The sequence below is a fragment of the Nasonia vitripennis genome, chromosome 4, assembly GCF_009193385.2.
Source record: "Nasonia vitripennis strain AsymCx chromosome 4, Nvit_psr_1.1, whole genome shotgun sequence".
NCBI classification, from domain to species: Eukaryota; Metazoa; Arthropoda; class Insecta; order Hymenoptera; family Pteromalidae; genus Nasonia; species Nasonia vitripennis.
In genome coordinates, this window is record NC_045760.1 from 23,785,579 (window position 1) to 23,812,161 (window position 26,583).

Genomic DNA, 26,583 nt, shown 5'->3' on the forward strand with positions numbered 1-26,583 from the left:
CTCTATTTTTTGGTCAAAAATACATTAAAAAATACTTCCTACATGTTTTTACACAAACTCCAAAAATTACTATTACAAGGCTACTTTAAGCAATAAAAACAAAAATATGGCCTGCGACTGACTTGAACACTGAGTTGGAAGAATATCTGTTAAATTCATCACATTTACACTTCATCATTGTTAATCTTGAACATACAGATTTCGCATGTTTCTAATAACCCAAACCCACATAGAAAGTATACATGTTGGTGTGAGTGTTAAGTGTGGTCATGTTTGTATATATGCATGAATATGCGTGCAAGGTTAGTTTGCCATTCCTATCGCATTGCCTTCTATTTTCCGAATTTGTTGTAAAAACCTTCTTTTAAACGTCAATGATTTTAATATTCGCTTCTTTAAAATAAATTTGATTATTAAGTTTATGAAATTTAGGTTATAAACCCATTAGTGGAGTCAAGTACTCAACATAATTTGGGCATATTATGTCAAAGTATCATGATATATTATACTAAGAAAATATGGGCACTAGTTATTGACAGGCCATATTTTATGGTGTATTTTAGAGAAATGCAATAAAAATATATAGTCTTGAAAATTTTTTTCAACAATTATTAGTATATACAATTTTAAGATTATGTAGATATCACATGCAAAACTCAATCTATAATTATTTGTCAACTGAGATACTAGACAGTATTAAATACCTGAGGTGGATATAAATCTAAAGTACATTCAATGCAAGGAGTTAATCCAGGAATAACTACGCGTACGTTTCCTTTAAATCCTTCTGTTCCTCCATCAACGAAAGGTATAATACTTGACTGATCTAAAATACCGTTTTCATAAACTAATAGAGACGTAAGCATTCCATTAATCCACCTTCGTGCAATAATAGAGTCCAAGCCACAAATAACTAAATGAAATTGTCTATAAAATTCTTCTGATTTGTCTTGTATCCTACAAAAATGTGGGATCACATTACTTCCAGGTATACGATCATTTATAAATTTTGCTGCTGTTTCTGATTTGGACGTGCCGATATCTTTGTGACGGAATAAAAACTGTCTGTAACATTTTATGAATAATTAAACATAAATTAGAGATAAAAGAGAAATAATTAAAAAAGTTAGGTTAAGGTCAATTTTTATGTAAAAATAAATTAGTTACTATTAATTTAAGGTCAATCTTGGTAGGAATTTAAAATATCCAAGCAAGTTATTTATAAAAACGGCTACAAATTCATCGGCACTTAGCTTCCTTCTGATCAACTTCTCGTAAGTTTTAATATAAAACATGTGACGTGGTGCAACGCATGCATATTTCGTGGACGAAAATCTTTATTTGCATATAGCAAAACACAATAATATAATTTTAAAGATATCACATAAGAGCATATGTGTCGCATAAAATATTCGATAGCGTATAATACATAAAAACAACGTTTTAAAAAGGTATTGATTGTCGTAGATTTAGGTAAAACATCGTCACATATATCACATTGAAATATCACAATAAGCGGTTTCGGTGCTCACGGTAGGTATGCTTAGTTCCGAAGGAAATCTTCTGCCGAAGGGTCTTGGCTTGTATTTATTAAAAAGTGAGGCCAGGTTTACTGGTTCACCGATCCAAATCGCCTTGTATAATAGAATAACCTCCAAGCAGAGCCTTCTGGAATCGGTGCGCAGTCATTCTAGATGCCTCTGGTAATATGTTCATCCCTTTCAACCCCAAAGATGAATCTCACACACGAATTGCTTAGTCTCTGTAATCGTATTCATTGTTCGTTCGACGCGTTCAGGATGGTCACAATACAGTAGTCCAAGGTTGTATAAGTGTCTCAACTAGCCTACTGCGGAGAGTCTCAGTGGTGCAGCCTCTGATAAACTGCGAGCTATACAGAGCTTTGTTGACTTTTTTTGTTATAGCATCCACTTGCGGTTTCCAAGTAAGTTTATAATCTAATACAACACCAAGACTTACGACCGTCTCACTTAATGAGATGATCACTCCGTACGGCAAAGGAACTCCAAGCAGTTTCCACGACTTAATATCATTAACATTTCTTGTAGAACTGAAAAAATGAACTTAGTTTTGCCGGAGTTAAGTCGCAGATCAAAGCTCCCCACCCAGTCAGAAACCAGCTCTGCCATTTCATCTAGCCGAGCCACGCCATCCAGAAAATTATCTTTGCTGGTATGTAGATAAATCTGAAGGTCGACCGCATAAAAGAGATGTTTGATGGTAGTACCGTCGAGTATATTCTACAGATCATTAACATAAAGACTGAACAGCAGAGGTCCTAGGACAGACCCCTGTGGAACTCCCACATTGGTTTCAAGACACTCCGAGGTTCCGTTCTTATTTGAAATTGTTATCTGAGACCGCCGCTGTAAATATGATTTAATCCACAGGAGTGCCCACCGTGAGAACCCCAGCCGTTTCAGTTTAGATAGTAATTTGGAAGGTGAGATGGTGTTAGAAACTTTGCTGAAATCGAACAGCAGCATAAGCGTCACTTTCTTCTTGTCAACGGCTGTGCGTATGTATGTCGTCGGCCAATTTTAGTAAGGCTGTTTGTGTACGGTTTTTTTCGGAAACCGGCCTGGAAAGGATCCAGTATTTGATTTTCATTAAGATACTCCGTGATCTGGGTGTAAACAATCTTCTCGAGTACGAGGAAGCAGAGCAGTGTAATTGGACGAAATTCGGTGACATTGGAAGGAGCACTGATCTTCCTTAGAGCAATTAATTGTGCCTGCTTTCAGATACCCAGAAAGATTCCCTGAGCGAAGGAGCAGTTAAATAAATCAAGTATCAATCCGCCAATGATTAGGAGGGCCTTGACGACCACCCCGCATGGAACGCCGTCGACACCCTTCACTTGCAAGGAAAATATGAAATAGCAAGGACAACGTCGCTCATATTGACAGGACTGAAAGTGAACCCCTACTTGCTTGCAAGTAAAATAGTGTACAGTGCATCGTCTATATTTTCGAGGGGTGACGCCGATATTCCCTCAAAGTGCTCATTCACCTCACCCGGCGAAAAACTCCTCCTCTTTACGCCCAGGTAGGAAGCTGAGATGACGCATTAATTTCATATATTTCTGTTGTCATTAAGAGCGTCCAAGAGTTGGCGAAGGAAGGAATCACGCTCTTGAGCAGAACGCATGTCGACCTCTTTCGTAAGTCAAAGAATCTCATCGAAAATAGAGCTCATAGAGTTGAAGTGTAGCATTGCGTTTCTCGATGAGAAGCCTTATGTCCGGTCCAGACCAAGGAGCACATTTTTTACGCAGGCAAACCGTTTTCAGTGTCACCAATTCGTCAATCGCTAATTCTAGATTATTGTTAAAAGCACTTAAAGCAGCTCCAGATCGGTTTTGATGAAATTCATGGTTGTCCAGTCACAACAAGACATGAGGTCGACAAGAGTAGATGTATCAATGCTCTTGTAGCCACGGTAAGAAAAAGTGTCTTTCACTGGAGTTAGAGAGTAGATGTCGAGCGAGATATCTATGACACAATGCTTGAAACTAGGCAGTCACTTATTCCTGGAGTCCAGGATCGTGTCGCTTTCGTCGGTTATGATGAGGTCAATCTAAGTATGAGAAGATGAGGTATAATGCGTAGGAGCATGCAAGATTAATTGAAGAGATAACTCCTCAGACATAAGCTTGATAGTGGCAGCGTTATCTGAATCAGACAGCAGATCCGGATTCATATCGCCCATTATAATTTTATGACTATAATCGCAGCATAAGTTTCGCAAAACACCAAAGAGGTCCGAGTCCTTTTGCATTGGAATTTTTGGTGGTCTGTAAATAACTCCGAGCAATACTGGAGGTGAGTCGCCCCTTTGTACGCTACAAAAAAGGTAGTCTAGAATTCCAGGTTTACCTAGACCCGAAGTGTCAGATAAAGCAAGCTTTTTAGTTTTCAATCTATTGCGCACAAATAGGGCGGCACCGCTTCCATTAACATTACGGTCCTGACTGATGATTGCATATCTCCTGATATTAAAGAGGCTGTCATCTACAATCGGACCCAGCTATGTCACCGCGAAGCCAAAGACGTCGTAAGATGGGTGCTCTGTCAGATAATTACAAACTATCCTAATGAGAGCCCTGATAGAATTCACATTGAGAAATAGAATAGGATAGAATAGCATAAAATATATTTTATTTTTAAATGCTCGAAAAAGTATACAAATACAATGTCATAGCTGGTTATCACAAATCGTCAGTAGATATTACATTATCAGACATATATAAATATAAGTCTACCTCTAGTTTTTGTGCATGACACATAATTGACCTATTCTATCATGTCAATACAAGATGACAACGCAGACGAGATTTTAAATACGACGACTACCAATAGACAAAACGCAGGCGCATACACTAAACTATACCAAATTATATGTATTGTACTAAAGAAGCCTGCCCTCAAACAACTCCTAGCTTCCGGCGCATTGTCGAGAGGCTTCGCCAGTCATATAGGAGGCACAGTCGACAGCGAAGGCGATAAAGATGATGATTATGATAATAACAACTGCGAAGATGATGATGTAGATGATGCAGACGTCGATGATAGTGACGATGTTGACGAAGTTGCAGCCGATTTGCTTGTTAGGTCCGGCTCCGGTCCGTTACATGAGGTAGTGTTAGTATTATCGTCTTTTTCTGTGACAGTCGTGTGTAAGGTCGGATGCCGTATCTGTTTCGAACCATTCTGACACGCCATGAGAATGGATAGTAGTATGCAAATGGGCAGTAGACGCAAAAATGTGCGCGCTCTTGCCCCCCCCCCCCTGTCACCTGCATGCCAGACATATTTGACTCCCAGTCCTTGAGCAATGGGCCTTAGATTTTTAAATATCCAACAATTTTTTTGAGACAGAATTTCATTAAGGGGACGGATACGCCTTAAATTGTCAAAAAATGAAAAATCCAATTTTTGTTTATATTTTTTCTAATTTGCTTTAAAAATGAATTAAACTATTAAATATATTCAGGTATAATGTAATAAAGATGAAACAATGTTTATATGTGCCGTATTATCAGGTATGACATTTGTTCGATGGCCAAAATTCAGAATTTCCATTTTTCAGCTACCGCAGACTTACTTAAGATTTGGGCTTCAAAGGTCACTTTTATACTGACAGATATGCTTCAAACACATAGAGTTTCCAAATGAATGTGGGGATTTATAAAAAATATTATTAAAAAATGTTGTCTGGATATTAACATAAAATTTTGTACTCTTTAAATTGTTAAAACAATTTTTGTTGATTATTTTCAGAAAACTTTTTTAGATAATATTTTTTTGCAAAACCCCACATTCATTTGGAAACTCTATGTGTTTGAAGCATATCTATCAGTATAAAAGTGACCTTTGAAGCCCAAATCATTTAATAGTTTAATTCATTTGTTAAATAATTTAGGAAAAATATAAACAAAAAATTGAATTTTTCATTTTTTGACAATTTAAGGTGTATCTGTTCCCTTAATATACAGATTATGCCCAGTCAGGCAGGCAGTAGCCGCCGGATCCAGGGCACCAGGTTTCAAGTCATTTGTGGTCCGGTAATTGTTTGCGAGCGCGCACTTCGCTCGCATAACATGCCTCACCAAATCCGGACTGGCAGACCTGGTCAAGATTGAAGGTAGAACGCCTCGACGTAGAGAATAGAACGTCGCTGAATTAGTCGCAATCGTATCCCGACTATTATATGTTTAGAGCCATATAGCTATCACTCCTCTGAACCCTGTCCGGTTTGCGCAGGCGCAATACGCGTGTATTCACAATATCGCTCTTTTGCAGAGCAGGAAGGACAGTGCTAAGCAGTGCAAAGGCAGCTACTTTCGTAATTTTCTCGATGAGTGTATTGCCATCTTTCAATAAACCATGAATTACCTTGCACCACTCAGCAGCGCCCTCTCCCGACCCCGGACCGCCGCCAGTAGGTGCCATCTGTGGAGAAGAGCATTTTCATGCTCCCGCGACCTCAGTGGCTCTAGACGCAAGAATATGAGTACCCGAAACGAGCAAACCGCAGTTTGAAACAGGCTTCGAACCTGCGTTGGGGTTCCGGCGTGCACGATGGATGTTCTCCAGCATTTGTCGCGTATGTAGCAACTCGTCCCTAAGACTATTATTTTCGTCCAGGAGCAGCTTGTTCGCGTCTAGTAATTTGTTAGACGTACTGATGTTATCGGTTAGTTGAGTCTGGAGAGCAGAGATACGGGTATTTAATTCCTCCGCATCGTCTGTGGCACCCCCTTCCGCTGGGGCGGAGAAGACACTACGTGTGAGGCGTACGAGTACGAGAGACAGCAGTCAGCACATAAGGTTCCGATAATTCAAGTGAAGCATGCGCCTGAGAGACCGTGACCTATATGACGGATGCGTTCAGGCTCTGCTGGCTACTCTCCTGCAGCTCCAGCGAGGCAGGCGCCTGGGAGTCAGTGACCCGCCCGACAAAGCTATCGTGGCTCAGCTTTTCTTGCTCCATGTTGGAGCAGAAAGGGGAACTGTTCTCCGCGCTGTTGTTGCCGCTATCATCCGACTGTGTTTTTGCACACGGTGTCGACGTAGCGCGCCGCGTCTACTAGTGGAAAGAGACGCGAGGAGTCGTCGATTTGTTTCGAAGCGCTGGCTTAAAACCGGCAAGAACGCTTACCTGACGATTTCCAGCAGGCGGTGAGGGCTTTCTTCGCACCGATTTGACACTCTGCTGGGCTGACTTGGTTGCAGGCGTCGCCGGGGCAGGAGTGGAAGTTGCTAACTGGGTTCTTGCTGGATGTTTTTCGGCACTTGTGACACACAGCATTCATCTTTCTGTTGGAACAGCGAGTGTAGCAGGGAAGACGTTGTTACAAGGCGGGTACGCCGAGAGATCGTGAGATGCTCTCTTTGTCAGCCGACCTTGAACAATAAGGCAGGCCAACGGGAGTAAGTTCTACGTTAATATTTGGTGGCCCTGAAAAGGGCAGATTGGTAAATTGTTGCAGTCAGAGAGCGTGAAAGACAAGACGTTGCTTACCGAGTCGTGGCTGTAGGAAGCCTAGGTTATATGGGGGGGGGGGGGGGGGGGAAGAACTGTATGTGGAAGATGAAGAAATGTCGTGAATTCGAGTGCCCCCTAGTATATCTTCCAGGACTAAGTCAACCGGTAGATAGTTCCGTGGACCTCGGTCGTTTGGCCGCTTGAGCGTCAAGGCACTGAGAAGGAGTGGACTTGGTCCGGGAAGCAAGCTTCGACCGGTCGCTCGTCCGAGAAGGAAGGGAAACCTCGACGTAGATACGCTAGTAGGAGTGCGGGTACTTGCGCGCAAGGGACTGTGGGAGAGAGGAAATCGTATATAGAAGCAACTGCGCGCGGCAGTCGTTGGGGGGGGGGGGGGTATCAACGTGTGGTTGAGCACGTGCGTGTTGATGGTGTAGAGGTGTTTTTGCAGACTGAACAAACCGCTGGTGACATTGCGGTATACCAAGGAGTCATGTTCGAATTTTCGCGCCATAACTTTAAGCGAATATAACGCGGAGTCCGCCGGACACCGAAGTGTCACAAGCGACTTACCTGCAATGACCGTAAGTACAGCGGACACTCACACGTGCGCCAAACGCAGTATAGGACAGAATACCGTCCGCACGCAAAATACGCGTCCGCGCAGACTAGCAGCGCGGGACATCCTCAATTCCACAATCCGCGTGTAACTTTAGTAACAGAACAGGCTCTCGAGCCGAAGGCTAGTTCTCGCGAATAAATAATTATTTGTAAGACTCGCGGAGCCCGTCTAGGTAGCTAGGTGGATCTCTAGTAGCACGAACACGACATGTAAATGTTGGATACAGAAAATATGGACATAGCAGCGTACTGGACTATGGACCAACCTAAGACCCTCGCTTTACATCGATGAGCTGGAGACGGCACTGATCAATCGCTCTATAGAACATGCTAGCCTTCGACATCAATAAGAGCTCTCGCCGCTTAAGCTCAGCGTCGACACAGTTGGCTTTCAGGCCTGTACCTCGATTTTATTCTCCCATAATCTCATTCACTTGTTTCTCATAAACGTGCCGCAGATCGCAAGGTTTTATTATTTTATTTTCCGTTACAGCAAATTTGATCCTAACCTGAGCGGCGTGACGCCGGCTTGATCACGGTCAACCTTCACTTGTTCGTAGACCTCATATCGTCGCTCCCTACGAAGAGTAGCACTGTTCAAATTTCCCGTCATAAGTAGCACAACTCATGTGATGCACGCTAGACTAGCACAATTCGAAATTTCCCGCGAAGACTAGCACAAATCAAACTTTAAACAACGAATTTCTATAAAAATTTTCCTATTTTTGCAAAAATGTCCCTAATGAACATTTTTAAATATTCATTTTTTAAAATTATTTACTTTTTTTTAAAAACCTTCTAAAATTTTCGAAACCTTTTAAAACTTTGAGGTTTGTCTGTCTTTGTCCAAGATTTTCATGAACTTAACCCACAAAATAACACAATAAAAACGTAAAATAGTAACATTTTAAGTAATATAAAGCCGCGAGTTGTGTACTCTTCATGGCAAATCGTGAGTTGTGCTAGTTTTTGTTTAAAAATTTGAAATACGCTAGTCTTCGTACGAAGCGACGATATGATGTCAGCAGTATTGGTGGTACTAAGGACAAACAGCGTAAATTACATCCTTGACCAGTCCCATAGAACCATCAGTTTTAAGACAATAGCCCCATAGTACCACCAGATACTGTTTGAGTAAGTGTGTAAGTATGTGCATACACTACGGTACTTGTTAAGGTGTTGACACCCCAACGGTCCACGAACGACCGACGGAATTTTCAAACGCATACGTGTAATACAAATGCACACACTTACGCGCACGCGTAGTTGATGATCAGAAATTACGCTGACTAGATTTAATATAATCCTGCCAGTTTCATTAGAAAAAAAAATCAGCTCTTATACACAAGGATTATAAAACACACACACGCCAGCAAAAATGGCTCAGCAGATAATCGCAAAGCAGAAAATCAGGATAGGCTGGGTAGTATGCGGAATACGAGAGATAAAGCGGAATGCACGTCCACTTCGCTGCTATAAATATCTAGGATTTGGACTTATCGGCAAAAATTGCACAGTAACACAGGATCGAAGTAACCACTGTTACAATTGTGGAGTCAAAGAACATAATGCAACAAATTGTAAAAACAAACCGAGCTGCGTTCTCTGCCAAGAAAGCAGAGCAACAGAGTAAAGTGACCATGCTGCTGGTAGCTACACATGCCCAGTATACCGAGCGGCAGTAGAGAAGTTGAAGAAACGAAGATAATAAGGATAGTGCAGTTGAACTTGAATCACTGCGAGACGGCACAGGATTTACTTAACTAGTACGTTCATGAGACGGAGGTCGACGTAGCCATTATATGTAAATTATACAGGGCTCTGGACGAGACATCGTAGGAAACAGACAACACTGGCAGAGCAGCGATCTGGGCATGTGGGAACGTGGCATTCCCGGAAAACATGTTGACCAGCGAGGAAGGATTTGTTTGTGCAAAGATAGCAGGGATACACGTATACAGCTTCGCCTAACGCACCTAACAAACAGTTCGAGCGGCAGATAGATCGACTCGTGCAGGATATTGCGGGAAGAAAGCCAGTAATTATCGCAGGCAATTTTAACGCATGGGCCGTAGAGTGGGGCAGTCAAAGGACTAACCAAAGAGGACGAGTATTGCTAGAAGCATCTACTCTCCTGGACTTGGTGTTAGTTAATCAGGCTAGCACTGACACCTTTAGAAGAGGAGACGCAGTATCTGTATATTGTAGACCTGACCTTTGTTAGAAGTTGTCTTGTCTTATTGGCTCAATTGACAAGTGGACAGAAGGATTATGATAAGGTGATGTTCTTACTGGCACTGGAAGAATTGCAACTCTCGGGGACGGCGAACAGCAAGGCGGAACAGGTGATGGGTAATATCACACGAGCCTGTGACGCGGCGATGCCGAGAAGAGTGCCCAATTGTAGACGACCACCAGTATACTGGTGGGACAAAGAGGTTGAGAGTGCGCGCTGCGAGTGTCACCGGACCAGAAGAAGAGAACAACGGGCAAGAAAGAAATACTGTAAAACCGGAAGAGGCCAGGAAAGAGTAAATGCCCGCAGTCAAGAAATGAAGGACGCTAAGAGGAAGCGTAAGAAGACAATCCGCGAAAACAAGCGACGATGCCTTAAAGAACTACAGGATGAGGTCAAACAGGACCCTTGGGGTCGACCTTACAAAATAGTAATAAAGAAAATTAAAGGAAGCTACGTTCCCCCTCTAAAATGCCTGGAACTATTACACTGGGTAGTGACCACACTGTTCCCCAGGCAACTGGAAGAGCCAAGTGTCATCGAAAGAGGTGCGAATGAAGAGGTTGATCCACCGATCACGATTGAGGAATTGTTAGCCGCCTGCAGAAGGATAGGAAACAAAAAGGCCCCAGGGCCGGATAGCATTCCCAATACTAGATTGAAGTATGCCATCCATGTTCACCCAGAGGTCTTCGTAAACTTGTACTATTCATATCTAGAAAAGGGAATATTTCCCACAAACTAGAAGAAACAGCGTCTCGTGCTTCTGCCAAAAGGAAAGAAGCCAGCCCAGGATGTCTCATCATACAGACCGCTCTGCATGTTAGACACCCCGGGTAAAATCCTGGAACGCATAATCTGCGTCAGAATGAATCATTTTATAGAAGAAGAAGATGTATTAGCGGAACACTAATATGGCTTGAGTACTAATCGTTCAACCCTGGACCTAGTTAGCCTAGTGATCGACACTGCGCAAACAGCGATAGAGTTTGCGATCATAACAAATGATGTTAAATACACGAAGCACTCCGGAAACAGGATGTGCCCTTATATATAAGAAGAATGATGTCCGACTATTTGAAGGACCGAATCCTATTATATGACACGGAGGACGGTACCAAGACCTATAAAAATACAGAAGGCGTAACCCAAGGGTCAGTGCTTGGTCCACCGACGTGGAACATCATGTACGATTGGGTACTAAGACTACAATTACCTAAAGGAGCAACAGTCGTGGGATCCGCTGACGACATAGCAGTAGTGGTAGTAGCGACAGATAAAGAAGAGGTGACAGAAATAGCGGAAGAAGCGACCCGTATAATACACGAATGGCTAACGGAGACGGATCTGGCTCTAGCTAGCCACAAAACGGAAGTTATTCTTATCTCTAGTCGGAAGAAAATTGAGGAAATTAAACTTACAGTAGATGGACATGAGATAGCTTCTCAACCAATCATCAAGTACTTGGGCATCACCATCGATGCAAGACTAACTTTCAAATAACATGTGGAAATAGTCAGCGATAAAGCAGCAAAAGTCGGCGCTGCTCTATCACGATTGATGCCAAATGTAGGAGGCCCAACTCAGTAGCGAAGGTTACTCTTACAAGGAAAGGTACCCAACCCGAACTCACCGATTTTGATGATTTTCATATATGTTGTAGAACATAAAAAAATAAGAGACACGTATTTTTTTTATCGGCTAATTTTCACTTTTAAGGGGTAAAAACCTCCCCTAAAGTTAACCCCCAAAAAGCGTTTTTTTTAAATATCTCGGCTTAAAATTAATATTTTTCAATGAAACAAATTGGAGGTTATTTCTTACAAAAAGAGCAAGTATTTCATGGTGATTTGAAGAGTAAGGGTAGCATCCCCTATTTTTTAGGGGTTGAAAACATATATTTTTTGGCATAATTTTATAATAAAAATGTTTAAACCGACTAAAAAAAATTGGAAAAAATGTTTAAACATCCTTAATAACAAAATTTAGTTGACGTCTTTCGGTGTTTTCATAAATATTACCCCTAAGGGGGTAAACCACCCCTAACACAAAATAACTGTAAATATGTAATTCAATACATAATATTTCGTAGAAAGTTTGTATATAGAGGTTTTCGAGGTCGCTGATTACAAATCTGTTATCAGATTTTGAAAATTCAAAATGGCGGATCCAATATGGCGGACGGAAATATCGAAAAAAAATTTTATATAATAAAAAAGTTTTAAACGACTAAAAAATTTGGAAAAAATTTGTAAACATCTATAATAAACAAATTAAGTTTTTCGGTTTTTTCATAGATACTTCCCCTTAGGGGGGTAAACCACCCCTAACACAAAATAACTATAAGTATACTTCAATCCATAATATTTTGTAGAAGGTTTGTATATAGAGGTTTTCGAGGTCGCTGATTACAAATCTGTTATCAGATTTTGAAAATTCAAAATGGCGGAATCAATGTGGTGGACGAAAATGTCGAAAAAAAATTTTCACTTTCATAAAAACTTGTTATAAATGTGTTATCTTTGTAGCCTGTACATGTGAACTAAAGAGCCTTAAACCCTAAACCCCTAAAGAACAAATAGGCTAAATGGTTGTGCTTTTTAACCAAACCACCTCAAATTCCTAAATTTGTAAACAAGAAAATTCTGTGTGTGAAGCAGTTTTATAATTTCCGTAGAAATTGTTATCAGAATGTTATTGAAATTCCTTTATTGTAAATTCAACTTATAATGTATTTTTGTTTATAATATTAGAGTATAATAATAATCTACAATCTTTTATCTTTTGCCATAGTGCATTTTTTGTATTGAGCATAAAATATATTATTTTACGATGTTTTTGCAATAATGGTAGTCCTCATAAAAGTGTTTAAAGCACAATGCTTTTTTCCACCAACCACATCGTACAATTGCAATGTTTGTGCACCCTTCTATTTCACAATGTGTTGCACAAGACTTTCCAAAACTGAAATCTATAGGATTATCAAATTTATCTGGTTTTTCATTGACGTAACCGCTTTTATACCAGGAATATTTAAACAAATCTATATATCTCGGTGAAGACAGTTGGTTGTGAACCAATGATTGAAGTTTAATTATATTATTTCTCACATGTAAATTCATATCATGATCCATTAACATTACATTATCAGAAAATGTTCGGACAAAGTTTTTCCAAATACGGAATCCATAGACATCAAGTGGTTGTATTTTTCCTGTGGTTCCAGTTGGAATTTTTTTGTGTTAATAATTTTATTTTGTGGCATTGTTTCTTCTATAACTTTGTCACAATGACCACTCCAAGAATCAAGTAATAGTATTGAGTGATGGCCTACATAGGGATAAAATATTTTTTCCAACCAGATTTTGAAGTGATCTGCAATTAAACGACTTACTAATTAACTGATCAACGATATTACAATGTAAAAATTGTTATTAGTTCCCTTACTTGTTGTTAATTTTCCAGATTTGGATGCTTCCACGTACACGTTTTCTGGTCTAAATATGTTTTGTTCTACAATAGGGCCAAACTTGCCACTTGGTTCCTTTAAAACAAGAAATAGCGGTGACAACAGTTGTCCAGTAGCTGATATTAGTGGCTGTATAGTATAACTATGCGTTGTTGCTGAAATTGACTGTACCAGACATTGCACTTGCTTTTCTCCTTCTACTGCTAATGTTCTTCCAGAATGCATTTCTAGCTGAAATCCGCTCTGATCTGTATTATACAAATTTTCGAGTCCAATCCTTGGTATACACGATTTAACGTCATCGATAAATGCTTCAGCTTTAGCCGTAAGTTCTGCACTACTTTCTAGTGTTTTTCTTGTTATGAACTTATTTATTTTACTAGAAACTATTCGGTGTGCTTGCTTAAATTTGAGTAACCAATGTTTAGAAGCTTTGAATCTAATATCATCAAAACCAATTTCTTTTTTAGCTTGTAAGGCCCATCGAATTATATCTTCATCATGGATAATTGAACCACTGTCGAGAGCTGCTTGAAAATTATCCAGGGTATACTGACAAATTTGTGCTACTTTTTCTCTATACGTGCCACCTTTATTAATTGAATGAGCCCAACGACGTAGCTGACTAATAGATGATACTTTTTTGAATCTGTTTTGCACTGTTTTGAGACTTAAATTTTGCTTCGTTTTGCTACTTCTCCAAAATTCTACAGCTCTTTTTTTGTATTCAAAATCTAGTTCTTCATTATCTGCTGCACATTGATTTGTTGGTGCTATATCCAGATCAGGAAAATGATGTTGCACTTCATCTTCAATTATTTCCACATTATGGTCTTTATACTCTTCTTGAAAATCCAAAGAGTCATCAGTAATCATTTCTACATCGTTGAAATCATGTGTTGCATCTATTAAAATTTCTTTTATTTTTTCGGCCAACTCTGTTTCGTGATAATTCGTGACACTATCTGGTATGTTTAACGCTTGAAAGTATGCTAATAATAAGTTTAGAACGTTTAACGGATTAATTTTCATTTTTCAATCTAAAATGAAAACAAGCGGTAAAATTTATACAAGCTGTGTTTTTGCATGTAAGGCACGACTGCTACATTTCTACCAGAATAAAACGAGTGAATGTAAATTGAATCAAATCATTAATTTATGCATTGGAGAAGAATTCTCGTTCCACTTTGTGATGTTCGGAAAACTCTATTTTTGGTTTTATTCAACTTTTATTCACTTTGAAATTGAATAATGTAAATCTATATAAAATCACTAAAGAAAATTTTCTACAACTGTATGATACCACTGACAAACAAAAAGACGTACTATTCGTACTTTCCGGCATCGAACTAGAATACCCACAAAACTCACTCACTGCCTAAAAAATAACACAGGCAGCTGAGGTAAACACTCGATGAAAACAATCTAAAAAAAGAACATACTGATTCGCACATATTGTCAACAAGTTTTATGAGTGAAAGACATTTATCTGTGGAATTAACATTGAATGTACGATAACATTCATTAAACTAATGAATGCATATAAAATTCCCTTTCAATAACAACGTGTTCTTTAATTGCAAATGAAGTTCGAGTATTAATATTCTTTTATGTAGTTTTACCAATAACAAAAATTATCATAGTAATATAATAATAATAATAATAAGAAGAAGAATAAGCATAATTGCAATAGCAATAATAACAGTAATACTGATAATAGCAATGATAATGAAAAATAATAATAATAATTAGAATAATATTTATTATTAAATTTAGATTTTTTGATAAATTCCTTAAATTGTATCAAATAGTATTATTATGGAATTCCAGACTGTAAATATTTTACTATAGATACAATAATCATTACTTCGAGAATTCATCTAAAAAACGTTTGGCTTACGAAATAATTGTAACAATGAAAAACTCCCAGGTTTGACAACATTAAATTTTATTACAAAACGCAAAACAGTTTGATAAACTAATTTTATTAACCTATGTTTTTTCATTTGCAAAAAAGTGTGGACTTTTTGAATTTATAAAATTATATAATTATGCAATTTATGAAATACTTTATAATTTATGAAATTACTTTTGAAATTATGCTAATTTATAAAAGCAGAAAAATAAATAATCTTTGATTGAAACATAAAACGAGACATTATTTGTTACATACAAAATGATAGAATAAAATATCGGTAATATGTCTATACTCGTGTCTACGGTAAAGCATAGGCCTTCGGCTTGTCTGGAGGTTAGGGGTTTGGAGTCGTTTGGTTAAAATGCACAACCATTTAGCCTATTTGTTCTTTAGGGGTTTAGGGTTTAAGGCTCTTTAGTTCACATGTACAGGCTACAAAGATCACACATTTGTAAACAAGTTTTTTTGAAAGTTAAAATTTTTTTTCGATATTTCCGTCCGCCATATTGGATCCGCCATTTTGAATTTTCAAAATCTGATAACAGATTTGTAATCAGCGACCTCGAAAACCTCTATATACAAACTTTCTACGAAATATTATGTATTGAATTACATATTTACAGTTATTTTGTGTTAGGGGTGGTTTACCCCCTTAGGGGTAATATTTATGAAAACACCGAAAGACGTCAACTAAATTTTGTTATTAAGGATGTTTAAACATTTTTTCCAATTTTTTTTAGTCGGTTTAAACATTTTTATTATTAAATTATGCCAAAAAATATATGTTTTCAACCCCTAAAAAATAGGGGATGCTACCCTTACTCTTCAAATCACCATGAAATACTTGCTCTTTTTGTAAGAAATAACCTCCAATTTGTTTCATTGAAAAATATTAATTTTAAGCCGAGATATTTAAAAAAAACGCTTTTTGGGGGTTAACTTTAGGGGAGGTTTTTACCCCTTAAAAGTGAAAATTAGCCGATAAAAAAAATACGTGTCTCTTATTTTTTTATGTTCTACAACATATATGAAAATCATCAAAATCGGTGAGTTCGGGTTGGGTACCTTTCCTTGTTAGTCAGTGTAACTACATCGATTATGCTATGTGGAGCCCCAATATGGGCAGATGCGATGCGGGTGAAATCGTATGCCCCAATGCTAACCACTGTGTACAGACGATGTGCACTAAGAGTGGCGTCTGCTTACCGCACAGTATCGGACGATGCGGTGTGCATTATTGCTGGTATGCCGCCGATTAACCTATTGGCGACGGAAAGTAAGGAAGTATTCAAAACTAAAAGAAGAACAAGTAACAAAACTCAGAAGGAGATCTGAGATGCAGCAAGAAAGAAGACAATGGCCGAATAGCAAACAAGATATGATGTTAGTGACAGAGGGCGATGGACACATCGCCGTGTACCAAAAATAGAGGATTGGACTGGAAGAGAACATGGGGAAGTGAACTACTACCTTACACAGTTTTGAACCGGGCACGGATGCTTTCGGGCATATCTGCACCGATTTAAATTAGACGACAGTCCGAACTGCCCAGCTTGTTTGGACGCTAAAGAAGATGCGGAGCATGTTCTCTGTGACTGTTCGCGATACCAAATGGAGCGAGAAAAACTCAAGTGTTATCTTCAGACCTGAGTGACACCTGAGCCAATGATGACAACTATGTTGACGTCGGAGGATGGTTGGAACGCAGTAAACAACTACGTAAGGACTATCCTTAAGAAGGATAGAAATGACGAAGAGAAAAGAAGGCAAAGACAAGGCGAAACAGCGGAATAAAAATGTAGCTAGACGAATATCACTGAGCCGTGTCGGGGTTGAGGCTGTCCAGAGGATGGCCGGACGATGCCGCACAAAGTAGACGACCGAACGATGCGGAAAAAAGCAGACGCCCGGACAGCGCAGAAAGAAGAAGACGTGATGACTACCACATCAATTAGAAGAGGGCGTAAAAGCTTTTCGCCCCCAGGCAAGTAAAGAGGATAGAAGTGTCCCTGGCGTTTTTTGTTTATATTTTTTCCAAATTGTTTAAAAAATGAATGAAACTATTAAATATATTCAGGTATGAAGTAATAAACATAAAAGAATGTTTATATGTGCCATATTATCAGGTATGACATTTCTTCGAAGGACAAAATTCAGAATTTTTCAGACTTACTTAAGATTTGGGCTTCGAAGGGCACTTTTAAACTAATAGATATGCTTCAAACACACATAGTTTCCAGATAAGTGTGGGGTCTGCAAAAGAATATTATTTAAAAAATTTGTCTGGATATTAACATAAAATTTGTTACTCTTTAAAGTGTTTAAACAATTTTTGTTGATTATTTTTCAAAAATGGCACATATAAACATTGTTTTATGTGTTTACATCATACCTGAATATATTTAATAGTTTAATTCAGTTTTTTAAACGATTTGGAAAAAATATAAACAAAAAATTGAATTTTTTATTTTTTGACAATTCAAGGTGTATCCGTCCCCTTAACTGGAAGTAACAGCTATCCCTGCATTGAGAGAAATGTAGAATTAGAATAGCCGTACATTTTTCTGTGGTATTAGCCTTGGACGACCACAGCTGATTTAGCTGTGGACTCAGGATGATTTTACCGGAGTTTGCAGTAGTCCAAGCTTGGCTCCTCCCCGCGTTATATCAACCGCGCCGAAAACGTGAGGTTTTACTTATATGTTTATATTTTTTAGCGTATCATATCACAATGGAACAAATTCATATGGGACCTATTGGTTTCGTGGAATTTGTAAAAGTTTTGGGAAAGGTTTGAGAATAAGTATTGCAACATGTACAACCTAACCACTTAACCTCAAAATTTGTATACTTATGCTAAAGCACAAAAATTAAATTATTATAAATCTATGCATTGTTCAGCCACGAATATTGGTTTACAAGCCCTCAGAGTACAATGTGACATACCTGTAAAGTCTCTTGGCTAACCTGAAAGCCGTAAACCTGCATTGCCCTTAAAACCCGATGTTGCCGTAAGCTCGGCAGAGCTAAACAAACCTTCTGCTTTGGGATCATAAAAATTTGCAAATACGATAATCTGTACTCTGAGGACTTGTAAACCAATTTTCATTCACTTTTCATCACTTATTAAATATTTAATTTTTATACTTATGCTTACTGCCAGGTAAAAACAGCGGTAGTGCTAAGGTAGATTCAACCTTAAACTATTTGCTTGAGCACTCCGGTAAAAACTGCCGGAGTTTCCGGTTAATCCAACTCTACATTTTTCTCAGTGTGAAGCGGAGGCAAATGACAAAATCATTCCAACAATCACCACAAAGGAATTACTGGCTGCATGCAAAAGAATTGGGAACAACAAGGCTCCAGGCCTGAATAGCATACCCAATATTGCATTGAAACAAGCTATACAGGCACGCCCCGATGTCTTTGTGGACCCGTACAATTCATGTCGCAAAGAAGGGATATTTCCTAAGAACCGGAAGAAGCAACGCCTGGTACTACTACCAAAAGGAGATTAGCTACCTGAAGAAGCTGCCTCATACAGACCACTCTGCATGCTGGACACCCCGGGCAAGATTTTAGAGCGCATAATTAGCGTTAGAATGGACTAAGTCATTGAAAAACCAGGTGGATTAGCGGAATATTAATACGGCTTTAGGAAAAAACACTCCACTCTTGACGCTGTAAGCTTAGTAGTCGACACCGCTAAAACTACAATAGAAGGGAAGAGATGTAAAGGAGAAGACGAGAAGTACTGTGGTATTGTTACACTGGATGTTAATGTTGTAATAAGAGAATTTATACAGTCGTAATGCATAAAAAGGTACTCGTCGCGCCATCTACTAGTTTCGTGCAACGAGACAATCTCGAGCGAGTGCGAGCATAGTGCGCATGCCTCGCGTATATACTCTAAGCGCATACTATACTGTATACCCTTGTAAGGAGAGTCAGAATATGCTGCGCTGAACTCTACACTTTCTCTCTTGCCTGTAAGACTCCTAGCTGAACGGACGCATTGCCAACTTGTGGTTTATGCCACTTACTTTAAACAATATATCTACAATATATCTATAAAATCTACAATTATTATTAACCTCACAAAGTGTCTTTATTTATCCACCACTCCAACATGGTAGCACGAGCTGGTTTGTATTTCTACTTATCTTCTATAGTTACTCTCGAGTACTATAAGGATAATCAAAAGTGAGGTTAGAAGAAAAGCCACGTGGAAAAGTAGTTAACGGTTATTGTTAACAAAGTAAATCGCACAGTACAAAATTGAGCATTGAAATTAAAGGAGAATATTTCTCGGAAAAATTATATATTTGTAATGCATTGAAATTCGAATTTTCGTATTGAAATGTCTGTCGATAGAAGAAAATTTTCAAGTGAAAATTAACCATTCAAAAAATGGTTTAAGTTTAAAAAATACACGCTCAGTGACGAAGATAAAGTTGTCAGGTACTAAAAAATGAAAAGATTTTTGAAAATTATTCAAGATTTAAGTGCGATGCAAGCGGATTAAAGTCGGCAAGTAAAACACGTGGTGAAGTGCTGGTATAGAGCAGGTGGCAAGAGGTTAAACTCATGTATAAATGAGTCAAGAAAATAAGATTGAAGTAAAACTTAAAATAGCAACCGAAGAAGTTACATTATGTGAAAAATTAACTAGTAAAAATCAAATACATAAAAATATAAGTGTTAAACAAGAAGAAAACGTAAAAATGGCTAAACAAGCAAAAATTAAAGATATTTTGATACCTATTTTTGATGGTGTAAATTACTCAAGTTGGAAACTCAGATTAATTATTTTATTAGAGTATAAAGAATGTAAAGACCCCGCAACCAGGTTAATGAAAGACGAAGACAAAAAGAAAGAATCCGAATGGAAGAAAGCAGATTTAAAAGCTAGAACAATAATTATCAGCACTATTTCGGATAAACAATTAGAGCATGTTGGTGAATGTACCACAGCATATGACATGATAACAAAATTCGACAAGATGTATCAAGACAATCTACAGCTTAACAAATAATCTGTAGAGGGAAAATTAAAGAAATTAAATTTAATAATTATAAAACTGAAGAAGAATTTTCTGTGGAGTTCGAAAAAGTAACAAACAAGCTCAAAGCGGCTAGTGAAAAATAAAAATAAACAGAAAAGTTAAGATATTTGCTGAGAGCCTTATCGCCAAGCTACAGTTAAATTGGGGAGTTTATCGGCGTTATCAAAGAAGATCAAAGAATAATAGATTATGTAAAATCAAAGATAAAAGCAAAGAATATGACAACAATAGAATCAGATAATAATCTCGCTCCTTTTTGCAACCTTCACGTCGATACTTACTACACGGCTCCTAACCTACAATTCTGCTTGGCTTGGCTCAGCTTGTTTCCTCACTTGCACGGCGTCTCTTTCTCTCCGCAATCAACATCGTAGCGACATCTGCTGCATCGTGGGAGAACTTTCAAGGCGAATTCACACAGATCGAGGTCGGTACTTTCACGCTCTTTTCACTAACGCTCCATCTAGCCGTAAGAGTCACAACACCTACTCTTTCACTCCGCCGATAACTTATCATCCTCCTACAAATAACTGCTTTACAGACTGCTAGTAAGTTATCGACGAAAAATGAGTGCAAACTACGAGAAGAGTGTGGAAGTGCCTTTTCAGCCATGCAGCACAAGGACCCAAGTGCCAAAACACCATCAACATCAAACCTATCGTGGTGAACGACAGGCAGATTATAGCCTGTCCCTCATATACAGACAACAGCAACGCCAAGGGTGCCAAACTGAGGACTAAATCCACCTCTACCACAACATCAGCAACGGGAGTAACTGCAACAGCAGCAGGCAAGAATACTCCCAAACAACAGCAGCCGGTGAACAAGAAGACGAGGTCAGCACCACCATCAACCAATACGTGGAGAAATCCCTCACCAACCCGCTCGGCCGGAGTAAAAACACCTATGCCGTCCGTTGAGGCCGCTTTGAGAGACATTCGCGGAGTACTGGCCGACATACGTAATGCTCAAATGGGGGCCCACAAGACACAGAAAGTCGTGTCGGAGAGGATTTCTAAAATTGAGCAGTGTCTGGGCCCGCTGGAGAAGCGACTTAAGGCCCCCGATGAGCTGCCTGCACTCAAAACTCGCGAACTGTGTGGTCGTTGTAACGGGTTTGCACTATACCCGTGAAACCTCGCTGCACCTCCTCGCTTTCTCAGTTGTGAACGCGCTTGACCCCACGGTCCTCAGAAGAGACGTAGCATCCGTCAAAACCATAGGGAGGATTGATGCTTTGATACTACAAACAGCTCCGGCAGGGGTGACGGCAGACTGCCACCACTAGCCATTACCCTATCTTCAAGTGCGCTTGCACGCTCGATCGTCATGGCCAAAACCCGGAAACGCAAGCTACACACTAGCGAATAGGACGCTACCTTGCTGGACGAGGCTAAAGCTCTGAGTCCTGACCATCAAGGGCTCATAAACATCAACGAGCTGCTCCCCTCAGACGCCCAAGGGCTAGGCTGGACGCCAAGAAGAGGCAGGGCTGCCGAACGTTCGTCAGATAAGGGGGACTCTACATGCGCTGTAACGATGACAGCGAGCGTGGTACCATCATCAACACCGACGCCGAGCTGGAGACTTTTTTAGCCCGGGTTCCGCCCGCTGTCAACATCGTCCAACACTGAGGCTACAACACACACACATCATTCCACCACACCCACCATCAAGCTCATCTGCCACGTCTTCATCTGGTTCTAAGGTATCTCTGTCCGAAGGTCTACGAGTCTGTCATTTTAATGCGAACTCGCTTACGGGTCACATTGAGATGATCAGACTTTTCTTATCCACTCGCTCTCCATTCCACGTAATAGCTGTTACTGAGACCTGGTTGAGCGACAAGGTAAGGTCCATCCCTTCACTGGACGACTACCTACTGTACAGACGAGACAGAAACAGAAACGGAGGAGGTGTGGCCCTCTACATACATAAATCACTGACAGTTAGCGTTATTTCATCATCTGACGGTGAATGGTCTGGCAAGCCAGGCAAGCCTGAATATCTCTTCTGTGAGGTAGTAAGTATCGTATCTTCATAGGGGTTGTGTATCGTCCACATCATGCTCCATTCTTCCAAGGCTCTAACTTCATAGATCAACTAACAACCCACATGCACAACTATTCCACGAAGGTCATAATGGGAGACTTCAACTCTGACCAACTTTCTTCATTTGAAGACGCCAAGTTCATCAAGGCCTTCATTGATGAAAACTCCCTTTCATCTGTTCCCTATGGTGCCACGCACTACAAACAGGGTTCTAATCGACGAGCAGGATCGCCTGCTGTCATACTGGAAGACAAACTCACCTTTCATCAAGGGACATGATCTTATCACGGCCACTCTCGACGTACAGATTCCACGATACGTACCTAACACATACTCTTACAGAAACTTTAAAGGAATAAGCGCCGAGAAGCTAAGGGACTTTCTTAGCGTATGTGACTGGTCATCCCACACCTCTTCATCACTCGACGAATGCATATCCACACTTAACGCTAACCTCACTAACGCCATCAATCATCTCGCCCCATTACGGACTGTGACACCAAGAAGACAGCGTCACCCGCGGTTCACCACGGCTCTTCGTGACCTTGTATCTGAGAGAGATAGACTTTACAGGCGTTTCAGGAACTCCAGGCTCGATTCGGATCTCCGCATATACAGGCTAGCTAGAGACAATGCTTACAAACAAGTCGAGGAAGCAAGGCTGTATTATTACTATTCACGCCTGTCAACCTTGACTGATGTTGCCGAGATCTGGAGAGAGCTGGAGAAACTTGGAATTTCTGCCACCAAGGCCCCTTCACCAGCTCGTTTTAGCACAGATGAACTCAACAAGCATTTCAGCTCGATCTCCAATGATCCGTTAGCTCTTGCTGTTGAGCATTATTTTCTCACCCTGGAAAGTCTTGACCTCCCGGAACATTTCGAGTTCAGCACCATAACGGAATCGGATGTGTTGGCTGCAGTATCGCACTTCGACACTCAGGCCAGGGGAAGCGACGGGACAGTTTCGGGAAGCACGCTATCATAGATGTCACCATTGATATCTTTGTGGCGGCTCTCCCCAAAGAGACCTTTTCATTTAGAAATTTCAAAAATATCTGTCCAGCCTCGTTAAATGAACTGCTATTAGGCTGTGACTGGGCAAGCATGACTGAGATCGAGACCGATCTGGAGGGGGCTTTAAATAATCTTAACACAAATTTAAATTTTGCAATAGAGGAAATCGCTCCCCTAAAAACAGTTAAACCTAAAAAGAATTTTGCTCCATGGTTTGGTCCTGAGTTGGAGCCGCTTATCGACAAGCGGAATGTTACCCAGCGATGCTATGAGCGTAGTGGGCGAACGGAGCTTTTTGATGAGTTCCTTCGGCTCAGCAATGAGGTCGACTTACGCATTACTCAGGAGCGAGACTCCTTCCTACATAAACATCTCTCAGACGCTCTCGATGAAAACAAGGACATTTGGAAGGAAATGCGTAATCTTGGCCTCCTGCCAGAAAGAAGAAAGGAGAACTGTCATGGTTTCACACCGGGGGAGCAGAACGACCACTTCACTGGGATCTCTGTCTCGCCCTTTGAAAACATAGAAGACGCAATGGATATAATTTTAACTTCAAACGAGGAAGGTTTTTCGTTTAAACCAGTCACCTTAAACGATGTAATCCTTGCCATATCTCATTTCTCCACGCAGGCAAGGGGGGACGACGGTGTTCCGCAGGGAGTGATCGTGAAAGCTCTGCCGGTTATTGGTGGTTATGTTGTACGTATTTTTAACTCCTCTCTTGCTCGGGGGGTTTTTCCTGGGCCTTGGAAGAGGTCGCAGATCCTAGCGCTTAAAAAGACCGTAGCTCCGATAACGGTCTCGGACTTTCGTCCCATAGCGCTGCTCTGCTTCCTCTCTAAGGTGCTCGAAAAGATCGCCCACGACCAGATCATGGAGTATCTAGATAGCAATAATATACTTGACCCCCTCCAGACCGGCTTCCGTCGGAATCATAGTACACAAACAGCTCTACAGAAACTTACCGACGACATAAGAACGTCCAGAAATCGAAAGAAACTGACGCTACTGCTACTGTTCAACTTCAGTAAGGCTTTTGACAAAATATCTCCGTCAAAGTTACTCCTTAAGCTTCGTCAACTGGGGTTTTTCAGGTCGGCTCTCCTGTGGATTAAGTCATATTTACAAGGTCGTACTCAGAAAGTCATAAAAAGCAAGAACATGTGCTCAGATTGGACCGAAACCAATCTGGGAGTTCCACAGGGTTCCATCCTGGGACCTCTTTTATTCTGCCTTTATGTCAACGACCTACAACACCTAATCAAAGACAATTTTACATCAGACACCATAAGCGACTCAAGCGACTCAACTGTTGACTGGGCCGTTGACTGGGCCGGTCTGCGCCTCAATGCTGGCAAAACTAAAGCAATTTTATTCGGGCCAAGGAATGGCAATATCGTTAACGATATGAGCTTGCCAGGCATTGGGATGCGATCCAGAGTCCTCATCCCTTTTAGTGGAGAAGTGACGAGTCTCGGTGTTATACTTGATAGTGATCTAACGTGGAAACCGCAGATAAACCAAATAGCAAAGAGAGTCAACTAAGCCATGTACAGCTTGCGGTTTATCAGGGCCTGTACCACTGATGCTCTTCGCAAGCGACTAGTTGAGGCACTGGCCCTGCCGCATCTTGACTACTGCTCTGCGACATATTTAGACGTAACGAACGAGTAAAAAACGAGACTACAGAGTCTGAATAATTCATGCGTGAGATATGTCTTCGGGGTTAGGAGGGATGAGCACATCACTCCGTACCGAAAACGCCTGGACTGGCTCCGAACTGACTCGCGAAGGCAGTACTTTATTGCACTACTTATGTATAAAATCCTGCGTATTGGAGAGCCGAGCTACCTGGCTACTCTCTTTTCGCGATTTCAGCCACATCCTACATATAGAGGAGAGCCGCCGGAACTCGCCACTCCGGCGGTGTGCGCGGGGTTTTTTCAGACTGAGAGTGTCCGCCTGTGGAACTCTCTGCCATCATCTTTGCGTCACGCACCATCCTATGCGAGTTTCAAAAGAATGGTGCGTCAACATCTATTTGAGATTGACCCGTAATGAAACATCCTAACTTTGAGTTTTATTATAGTGACAGTGTTATTACATGATGTAAGCGATATACCTTGACAAAAGTATAAATTAATATTCTATTGTGTAATCTCACTATTTTCGATGTGTTCTCACGAACTATATTTTAAATTTACTGACTTGTATCTACTGACTGTATTTGTACTGTTTTGCTAAGGCGAATAAAAGGTCTCTCTCTGTCTGTCTCTCTCTCTCTCTCTCTCTCTTCTCTTTTCTTCTCGAAGCTCCTGGTGGACGTCGGTGTTTCTGTCGACGCCTTCCAGGGCTTCTCGTAGACCTGATGGCGGCTGGCGTTCTCGGCTCTCCCACGCCAGGCTGCTGGCTGCTCAGGTCCTCTGGATGGTGATGGAGGGCGGGCTGGCTTCCTTCCTCGTAGATCGAGATGGTCGCTGGCTCGTCCGGGCGTTGGCACTTCCAACGCGCTGCACCTGTAACTCACTTGTGCACTCTCGCACACTCGGGAGACTCTCCTTAACTCCTCTAATCGTCGACCTGGTGTCGACGAGCAAAGAAGAACACGTAACTTCTCTTGCACGTCGACGTACTCCGTCGACAGTCCGTAAACAGGAGAGAACTGGCAGATTTCCCCTCGCGCTCACTCTCTCCTCGCACCCGTCAGGCCCGCGCTTCTTGTTGGCTCCCGATTGGCTCTCAGTCCGCGCGGATAACGTGCCACGCATTGGCGCCCGATGATTGGCTCACGACATACGGAGGACCAATCAGCGCGCGCGCCGGCGAGGCTCGCTCTCGCGCCAACGATGCTCATTCTCCTGCCGACGTTGACGCTTAGCTAGCCCGTTCCTCGAACTAGAGGACAGGCTAGCGCCGACAACAACAAGCTAACTTGCTTGTTTGTTCCGCGCACTCAGGGCTTGGCCGCATCGACCGAGATTCCTCGTATCGACGCAGCTGCGACATTTGCATCGTCGCAGTGTAACGTCAGTACTTTTGCGGCACAAACCAAGAGTAAATGTTTTAATTGCGGAAAATCTGGCCATTTCAAAAGCAAATGTACGAGACCACAACGACAACAGAGCAGCCGAGGTGCTCAATCCAGTCGAGGTCAACGAGGTTACCAGAAAGGACACAATAAAGGCAACAA

General features: G+C 40.8%; 1 protein-coding gene across 2 annotated transcripts in view; it reads right to left on the reverse strand.

The window, feature by feature from the left end:
- LOC100117161 (NEDD8-activating enzyme E1 catalytic subunit) overlaps window positions 1-26,583 on the reverse strand; it is a 142,037-nt gene that overhangs the window by 88,768 nt on the left and 26,686 nt on the right. For both annotated transcript variants that reach the window (XM_008215998.3, XM_032599598.1), the window contains exon 2: window positions 705-1,065. In XM_008215998.3, the coding sequence (XP_008214220.1) occupies window positions 705-1,065 (361 nt within the window). The remainder of the gene's footprint in view (window positions 1-704; window positions 1,066-26,583) is intronic.